Raw genomic sequence first — 10,104 nt, 5'->3', positions numbered from 1 at the left:
TTAATTTACTTTTTATGTCAAGTTAATTCACTTTTTATTCATTTAATCATAAGCAAATTGAAAACATACATTTTCAAAAAAGTAATTTAAACAAAGAACATTAAAAGTTAAACCCTTCAAATCATTGTGTAATAAACCATAAACTCCTAATATCCCAACTTATTAATATTTTTAATTATTTAATTTTCCCCCAAAAAAAATTATGACCAATATTATTCCTTGGTTGTAACTTAAAATCTATAGTTAAGCATAAACCAAAAGAACTTTAAAATTTTTTTTTTTTTTTTCCTCCCAACTTACGTGCATTGAATTGAGTCCCACCAACTGCGCTGATCCCGTATTTATTCAAACCAACTTCCATCTAACTCCTGCCAATTCCAAACTTTAAAATTTTTTTCAGAAAAAAACCGAAATAGGGGATTCGAAGGAGTTAAGGAGATCGATCGGTCAGTCGATCCATCGATCGATGAAGCCGCACTTGTCGTCGTCGTCGTCCTCCTCTGTTCTAATTAGAAAGGCTCGTCTCTCTCCTTACCTTTTCACTCTGCTAGCCTTCATCCTCTTCGTCGCCGTCCTCTACGGCGAGGACTTCGCCTGCATCTTCGGCCGCCAGCTCCAACTCGGCCCCGACTCCGACGTCTCCAGAACCGGTGAATCCCATAATCCTCATCTCCACTCAACTCAACTCAATTCAATTATTTTTTAAATTAAGAATCAAATTCTGGGTTGAATAGATCGCTGAGTTACTTAATTGGGTGTTTTGGGGGTTAGAGAAGAGGAGGGAGAAGCTGCCGTTCGCCATCGGAGAGTCGACGTGCGACGTGTTCAGCGGGAGGTGGGTTAGGGACGAGTCGACTCGTCCACTTTACGAGGAGTCGGAATGTCCGTACATTCAGCCGCAGCTGACGTGTCAGGAGCACGGCCGGCCTGACCAGGAGTACCAGTTCTGGAGATGGCAACCCCACGGCTGCTCTCTTCCCAGGTTCGTAAAGCCCCCCCAAAATCGTTTCATTTCATGTTTCAAATTTGCGTGATGTGGTACATTGGAATAGTGGAATTTTGATGAATTGGATCGTTGGCGTCAATTGCGGGGGAAGCCGACGGCCGGCCAACGGCGAGTAACGTTGGCGGACCGTTTTTAAACCTGGCCACGTAGATCTGCTTTTAGACATTCGTAAACCTTCTGGCTGGCATTGCTAAATATAACTTCCACAGTTTGGGAAACTCAATAAGAATAATGAGAAAATTATGTGTTTAAATCTTTAATAATTAACATTATATATAAATATATGAGTAAATGGTGGCGAGTAATATTTTGTTCTTCGATTGAAAATATATTTCATCTGAGGGTCGTATTGTAGTCATTAATCACTGTCCATTATTGACATATTGCCAAAAATAAATAAATTTTAAAAATAAAATACTCTGCATGTGGACACCCACAATGATGTTTTAGTAAAAATGAATGCCAAGAGTTATAAAGATATTTTAATAATCTCAAATTAAAATTTATGATGTTAAATTATTTTTGTATATGCATTTTTAATTATTATAATTAAATTGTGACTTGTATGGTGGAGAATAATTTAAGAACAGTGAAAAGAAAAAAAATCCAATACTTTCATTGATTATAAAAAAAAAAAAAGGTCAAAATTACATGCAGTGCCGCAATAGATAGTAATACCATAATTTCAACTTTTAAGAGTACACAAGGATACCATACCCTTTTGCAATTCTCAATCCAATGATTTAGAGTTTAGAATTAGTCCTTTTTAATCTGAATTGTGTGAATTTAGATAAAATAGTGTATTGGATTTTATGAAGGATTTTGATTAGATTTTCATGTTGCAGGGTCTAGTTTACACCTTAGGAGTGTGTAAAAAGGAATATAAGCGAGGAGATGATAGTACCCTTTTCATTGTGTGATCAATCTAAGCTTCAAAAGTTCAATTTCAAATTGATGAAAAAAAAAAAAATCTCTAATAATAAGCAAAAAAATTGGATCGAAGTAGCTAAATTTCTTATGCTACGAATGCTCCAGAGTTTTTAGTAAGTTCTTATAATCATATTCTTAAAGTTTGGAGTTTAGATATTGTACGTATCATGTGGGAGTCCTAGGAGAGATTAGAAGGGATACAAAATGAAAGATGAATTCCTTGTTGTGTAGCCAAAGTCATTGTGGGTAGATTTTTTTTTTTTCAAAAATTGAATTAAATTTTATGGAGTATTAATGGATAATGCACCGGATCTCATCAAAACTTTGCAGTTAAGTGTACTTGCACCCCTATCAATGACCCTCCCAGAGACTTTCAAAGCAAACTATCTCTAACTATCTCAAAATCTGATCCCATAGAATGGGCTGAAGTTAGTTGAGTCTAGCTTTTAGTGGGAACTCGTTATTTGGGCCTTGCCTGAATTATACAGAAGCTGGGTTAGAGTAGCTTTTAGTGGGATTTGGTTATTTGGGCCTAGCATGAATTGTATACAGCCCAACTCTGGGTCATCCTGGGCTGCTGGGCCAATTCTGTTCCCACCGGGTAACGCAGTCATTTTGGGCTGCCCACTGGGCTTGTGCCAGGTTTGTCTGGTTAATGGTGACTGTCACTTTGTGAGAGATCCATTTTTCTTTTTTCTTTTTAAAATTATTTATGTATTTTTATTACTTTTTTTTATGAACTTGGACATCTAAATTAAGCATATATAGTATAATAATTCAAACAATTATTTGCTCCAATATCTTGAAAATAAAAATATTAAACACTCATGGAATTATTTTTATGATAGTTGTTGATTTTGGATAAAATATAATAAAAAATTATGTTAAATTCTTTCCAATCCATACAAATATAAACTCATACTCTAAAATCTATGTTCTTAAGTATTACTTAACAAATTTTTGATGGGTCAATCTTGCTGTTGTTTTTGATATTTTTTTATTATATATTTATTAACACCCTTTTCAGTATTTGTGATAAAGTCATCTTCTTCTTGTCAAATGCACTAAAAATTCATGAAATATTACATGTACCTTTTAAATTTCGAATGGAACCATTATTATGTAAAAGGGTTTTAAATTATGCAAACAAAAAAAATAGATGAGTAATAATAAAATTTTATGAGAATATATATATAATTATATATATAATTTTCTATTTTTATATTTTATTATTTTTAGTGCATATAAAAAAATTTAATCACAAAAGAACAGGTTAAATTTATACTGTGCGAAATATATTAGTTTTTTTTCTTTTGTTGATGATTTTGAACTTCAAATTGGGTAAACTTTTAGAACTGATACACACCGTATCAAATTGGAAGAATGAGAACATTGCAAATAAAAGACATTAAAATCTTAGTGAGCGAGATATAATGAAATCGGAACAAATAAAATTGTTTTTTAAAAGAAGATAAATTTATATTTCCTTCAAGAGAAAGGATTGAAGCTTCTTACTTCTCGCTCCTTTAATATAAGTTTACCTTGTTTTAAAAAATAATTTTATTTGTTCCGATTTCATTATATCTTGCTCACTAAGGTTTTGATGATTTTGAACTTCAAATTGGGTAAACTTTTAGAACTGATACACATGGTATCAAATTGGAAGAATGAGAACATTACAAATAAAAGACATTAAAGCCTTAGTGAGCGAGATATAAAGAAATGGGAACAAATAAAATTATTTTTTAAAAGAAGATAAATTTATACTAAAGGAGCGAGAAGTAAGAGACTTCATTCCTTTCTCTTGAAGGAAAAATACAATAGAAAGAAAAAGGGATAAGTTTAATCACCCACTTAAATCTTGAAAAATGCAGAAAAAACTCTTTTCTCACTTCAAGTGAAATCTAAAGATTCAAACATACACAACAAAACTGTTATGCTATCAAAGTGCATGTGGGATTGGAATGTTCCATCATATGATTCACATGATACTAGCTAGCTTCTAGAATAGTAATAAAAGTGAAGGCCACTATTAGAGACTGCACTTTGTTTAATTTGTGGGGGTGGGGGGCTCTCTCTCTCTCTCTCTCTCTCTCTTCAGCCGCAACTTTATTGGAAAAGCAAAATCACTTGTAAGAGAATTATGTGCCATACTGCCAATGCCATCACTGCTTGTTTCATTCCGAAGTCTACATCTTAAATTTGGTTCTGTTTGCGTGCATGGCAAACCCTTCTTATCTCCTTCGAAAGGTGGCCACCACTTTATGCACGCACTTCGTTTGACATGTTTATAAATTACGCCATATATGCATGAGCATGCACGTCTGTTATCAACATCACATCATTAGCATAATAACATTGCGCACAGAGATCGAGAATGGGCCTTCGACCCAATGGCTGATGGATCTCCTCGTCGTTCTTCTGTCTCCTCCGGCCCAATTCGGCTGGCCAAGTTTTGTTTCCCCAAGCCCACATATAGTTTCGCTACCTTTTTCATATATATATATATATATATATATATATATATATATATATATATATATATATATCTTAGTATCTTATGTAGTTATGTTTGAGGTACTACGTGAGATTGTGTTTGCATGGATTAGCCATCATACTGGATAAAGTTTTAACATTTATGTTGAAAGTACTATATTAATTATTCCTTGTTAAAGTCTTTGAAAGTTTTAAATTACCTCTTGATACCTTTTTATATTATTTTTTTTTTAAAAAAGGTATTAGATAACTCATGGTGTGCTATATGCTTAGCCCCATTTGGGAGCACTTAAAAAACAAGTGCTCACAACACTTATCACTTAAAATAAGTGTTTTTACAAAAAAAAAAGTGGTATTTGACTTGTACTATAACAAATATTTATTACAAAGAGTGCTTTTTCAAAATTATTTTTTTAATAATTATTTTAGTGAATTTTGAAAAGTAGTCTAAGATAACTTTTTGATTACTTATAAGTGACATTGTTCATAGGTGATAAATTTTATAAATATAAGAAAATTTAGTGGTTATTTTATAATTTAAAATATACATTAGAAGATAATCAAATACTATTTTATTATGTTATAATATATTGGTTATTAATGAAACATAATTCAATTCTGGAATGAAAAAGAAGAACCATCGATCTATAAATTTAAATCAATATTAAAAATTTAAAATACTAATGTAATTAATAATATTATTTTAACATAAATTAATGTGATAATCATATGTCAAAAATATAAATTAAGAAAAAGGTTATTGTTAATAAAAAAATAATCTTGTATTATTTTTTCTCATTAAAAATATTAAATATTAATTAAAAAATAGTTAGCATAATTACTAATTAAATTTTTAACTGAAAATTAAGCATATATTATTTTATCATGCATTATAACCTATTAATTATTAACAAAATATAATTAAATTCTAGAATGAATAAAAAAATTGACTCTAAATTGAAATTAACATTATAAAACTAAAATTTTTAATTTAGTTATTAACACTATTTTAAACATTAATTAATGTGATAATAATATGTTATAAATTAATAACAAGATTATTTTTATTGTTAATAAATAAATAATAATATTATATCATTTTATTTAATAGAAAATATTTAAATTTTAATTATAAAAATAATATATTATAATTTAAATTTTCTAATTATAAAAGTTTCAATTTTTTATTTAAATATATTTAAAAATAACTATATATTATTTTTTAATGCATTATGATGTATTAGTTATCATAATTCAATTTTGAATTGCACAACAACTATTTATTAATTTTAATCAATAAAAAAATTTAATTGAATTATTAATATTATTTTTGTCATAATATAGTATGATAGTAATATGTTATAAATATACATTAATTACAAGATTATTATTAATTAAAAATAATAATCTTATTTATTCTTTACAAGAAAATATTTAAATTTTAATTCTGAATAATTAAAATAGTTATTAATGAAAATTTAATTAAAAATATTAATATTCATAATTTAAAATATGTTAAAAATAATCATATAATACCTTACAATAAAAGTAAGTTTGCAAATACCACCTATTTGAAATGCAACCAAACACCACTTGTAACTTTAAACACTTTTCTAATTTATCACTTATTATCAACACATTAAATTCAACACTTTTTTTTTTTAATAACACTTCTATGTAAGTGTTTCCAACTTCCAAATGATCCCTTAATATAGACCTTCTATTAAGAAAGAAAAATATGTATAAAATTTGTTTTGTCAACTTCTAAAAATGCATTGAGTATGTTTAGTTGGTATCTCTAGGGATGTAAGTGAGTTTCAATTACTTGGGAGCTACTCGGACTTGATTTTTACTCTAACTTGACTCGATTCGATACGATTTCTCTTGAGTTTGAGTCGAGTTCGAACTTAATAATAGTACTCAAGTCAAGTTTCAAGCCTGATCAAGTTTTTTAATTTTACCATTTTTTATATTGTATATGTACATTATATATATTTATAAATGTATTTAACATTAATTTATAATTTAATAGAATTGGAGTTTATAAATTTGTAACCGAGTCAAGTTTGAGTTTAATAATTATGAATTCAATTAAGTTTGAGTTTAATATTTTCGAGCCAAGTCCATTCAAATTTGAATATTTTAATGTGTTGACTCGAATACAAGCCGGTATCTCTATTGAAAACACACATAGGCGCATGCATATGCATCACTTTGTAGGGAAGGTTTTGTGGGTGTCTCGCCCAGCTAATCTTGCTAATGTGTGATCTGGCAGAGATGATGTTCTTGTTATGTGATATTGGTCAATTTAATTTAGAAAATAAAAGTCAGTAATTACAAGTGAATGATGTTACGAGTCCACTGGACAATAGTAGGAGGAAGAGGATTACGAGGGACATGTGCCCTACGCTCTCTTCTTGTTATGTGGACCAGCAATAATGATCAAACTCTTGATGATGAATAGCATACATCTAGATCATAATTTATACATCTAGCCATCACTAATATATATATACACGGATAGATAGTATATATATGTAGTTGGTGTTAATTAATGTGAGGAAATTAATGAACGATGCATGCATGCATGGATGGCGATCATGGGCGCATGCAGTTTCAACGCGACACTGATGCTGGAGACGCTGAGAGGGAAGAAGATGATGTTTGTGGGGGATTCCCTGAACCGAGGCCAATACGTTTCCATGATCTGTCTTCTGCACCGCCTCATTCCCGAACATGCCAAGTCCATGGAAACTTTTGATTCACTCACCGTCTTCACTGCCAAGGTTTGTTTACATACTAATTTATTAACTCTCTACATGCATCTCCATCATATATGTGTCGTTCATATTCATCCTAGTTTTTGAATATATATATATATATATATATCTAATTAACTAAATTTGGCATGCATGCATGCATGGATTGGAGACTGAGTTAATTAAATAATAACACTGAATGTGTGGTGTGTATAGGAGTATAATGCGACGATAGAGTTCTACTGGGCGCCGTTTCTGCTGGAATCGAATGCGGACAATGCGGTGGTCCACAGGATATCGGACAGAATAGTGAGGAAAGGGTCCATTAACAAGCATGGGAAGCACTGGAAAGGAGCTGATATCATTGTCTTCAACACCTATCTCTGGTGGATGACCGGCCTTCAGATGAAAGTCTTGTACGTTTCCCTCCCTCCCTCCCTCTCTCTCTCTCTGTCTCTCTCTCTCTCTCTCTCTCTCTCTCTCTCTCTCTCTCTCTCTCTATGTGATTTATTCATTAAAGATGTGTTTTAATTTGTATAGGCAAGGGTCGTTTGAGGATGAGGAGAAGGATATAGTGGAGGTGTCGACAGAGGACGCGTATCGCATGGCAATGAAGAGTATGCTGAGATGGGTTCGCAAGAACATGGATCCTAAGAAAACCAGGGTCTTCTTCACCAGTATGTCCCCTTCTCATGGCAAGTACGTACTCTGTCCCCCTCTCTGCATACATATATGTCCTTGGTTCATATTTTCGAAGAACTTAATTAATGAAAAATGACTTATGTGAATCATTATATATTAAGTCAAATGAATAGTTAATGTTGGAATAATTCTAAGCAATAATATCGATGTAACAGTGCACAGAGAGAATTCATTAACTTGTCGGCATGCATGTATACACCAATCGATGAACCAGTTGATTAAAAAATTAACGATATTACATATATATTTGATAATTAATATTAAAGTTAGAATACTAAAAAAAATTTATAAGTTGGTCAAATTAATTCTATTTTCATCAGTTTAAATCAAGTTTTGACCGTTGTTTTATCAAGTTTAGAGTTAATTAATCCGACTAAAGCCCGGTCCGATTTCCAATTCAACTGGTCTGACCGGCTGATTATAATTTAAAACATCCACTTGCCCGTATCAATAATTAACCCTATAGAGTTTTTAAGAATTTAAAATGTGGATTATATATGGACTGCAGGAGCATAGACTGGGGAGGGGATCCGAATGGGAACTGCTACAACGAAACGGGTCTGATAGAGGACCCAGAGTACTGGGGGTCGGACTCAAGAAGATCCGTTATGGGGGTGATAGGGGAGGTGTTTGGGAAGTCGAAATTCCCCATAACATTTCTGAACATAACGCAGCTGTCGAGCTACAGGAAGGACGCACACACCTCCATATACAAGAAGCAGTGGAATCCCCTCACGCCGGAGCAAGTGGCCAACCCCACCTCCTACGCCGACTGCGTCCACTGGTGCATGCCCGGCCTTCAGGACACTTGGAATGAGCTCCTCTTCGCCAAGCTCTTCTACTCCTCTTAATCACTCCTCCTAAAAAATCAATTAATTGATTGATTAATTAATTAATTAATGTGTTCTTGATGAGTGTGAATTGAGTATGGCCCTTCTCTTGTGCATGCATAGAGTGATTAAAAGTTTCTTTCAAATTCAACTTGCTCGATTAATTAACTTTTGTAGATATGGAATTGATGCCAATATGAAAATTTGAGATTTTTTTTTGAAAAATGATCAATATGGATTATGGTATTTTTGGGATTCATTGACTTTTTATAGTTCAATCAATTTTAAATCACAAGATTTTGTATCATTGGTAATTGAAAATTTTTGTATTACTTTTCTCATGATGAATATATAGAATTTTTTCTATACAATCAATTAAATCAACTAGGAGGGTTGTTTGGGGAATGGCCTGGGAGGGTAGACTACTTTACAAATAAATCCTTTCGAAATGGGAACTTAATTGTTCTTTCAAGGTACTGAAATTATTAATAAGTTATCACTCTTTCGCAAAATTGACGGCTAGCTAGGAGAGAGGGATGGGTTGTTGTGAAGTCTAAAGTTTTGTTGACTTTATTCAAATGAAAAAGAAAAAGTATAAACGAAAAAGACTTATTGACTTATCGTTTGTGGGGTAATATATAGGGATTAAGTAATTAATTAATTACTTAATAGTTACTAAAGACGTTCACAACTATATATATATTTTACAAAAGATGTACGAAAAGAAAACACTAAAATGGTTTCTTTCTTAATTTACAACCCGTTCATATGGCATTATTAATTAACATCAATCATGACTAATAACAATTAAGTACTGATCTAATCTACGGCCACATGCATATAGTTAAGTTTTGCTGTCACAAGCACTGGCAGCAACTTCTTGTTCTAATCTTATTTGGTTACCACTTGTTTTCAAAATCAATTTTTGTTCCTACCATCAAGTAGGTGCGGAGGCATTTTGTCTTACCATGAAATCAATAATTAATATTTTCACAAATTCTACATCAAATTGGTTTAGTAAAATAACATAGGATAGAATGTAGTTTAAAATTTAAGAATCAAGTAAATAATTATTTCTTATATATTCCTAATTATTTCATTCAATATGTAATAAGAATGGAATAGGCATCCTAATATTAAAATTTGAAGAAAGTTATTTCTTATCTATTTCTTATTATGAACTCATAAAATGTTTTATATTGTTAATTATTTGTTTAATAGTAATAACATAATTTTTTTTATATAACTAATTATAGTTAATTAACCTATTAAAACTAATTTATGCCAGAGAATATGAATTCTGTAAACCAAAGGCAACCTAAATGTTGCATCTCGACATAATTGCGCAATCCGTTTGACTATTTCTCCAAACTGACTTAGT

At 31.2% G+C, this 10,104-nt stretch overlaps 1 protein-coding gene across 1 annotated transcript; it reads left to right on the top strand.

Annotated features, from left to right (window-relative positions):
• The first annotated feature begins 312 nt into the window (after positions 1-312).
• On the top strand, positions 313-8,955 carry LOC131166324 (protein trichome birefringence-like 33). Its single transcript, XM_058124771.1, has 6 exons — positions 313-650; positions 772-982; positions 7,047-7,218; positions 7,408-7,607; positions 7,732-7,890; positions 8,402-8,955. Exons 1-6 carry the CDS (start codon positions 467-469, stop codon positions 8,742-8,744), a joined length of 1,269 nt encoding a protein of 422 aa, XP_057980754.1. The 5' UTR covers positions 313-466; the 3' UTR covers positions 8,745-8,955.
• The last annotated feature ends 1,149 nt before the right edge of the window (positions 8,956-10,104 follow it).

The sequence above is a fragment of the Malania oleifera genome, chromosome 10 (genome assembly GCF_029873635.1).
Source record: "Malania oleifera isolate guangnan ecotype guangnan chromosome 10, ASM2987363v1, whole genome shotgun sequence".
Lineage (NCBI taxonomy): Eukaryota > Viridiplantae > Streptophyta > Magnoliopsida > Santalales > Ximeniaceae > Malania > Malania oleifera.
The sequence above is the reverse complement of the archived record's forward strand: the minus strand, read 5'-3'. Positions and strand labels throughout refer to the sequence as shown.

Excerpts from the sequence above, each read along its gene's own strand:
- LOC131166324 (XM_058124771.1), top strand. The coding sequence starts at position 467 with ATGAAGCCGCACTTGTCGTCGTCGTCGTCCTCCTCTGTTCTAATTAGA. Across the intron at positions 651-771 it reads CTCCGACGTCTCCAGAACCG|AGAAGAGGAGGGAGAAGCTG; the intron begins GTGAATCCCATA and ends TTTGGGGGTTAG. Across the intron at positions 7,891-8,401 it reads ATGTCCCCTTCTCATGGCAA|GAGCATAGACTGGGGAGGGG; the intron begins GTACGTACTCTG and ends TATGGACTGCAG.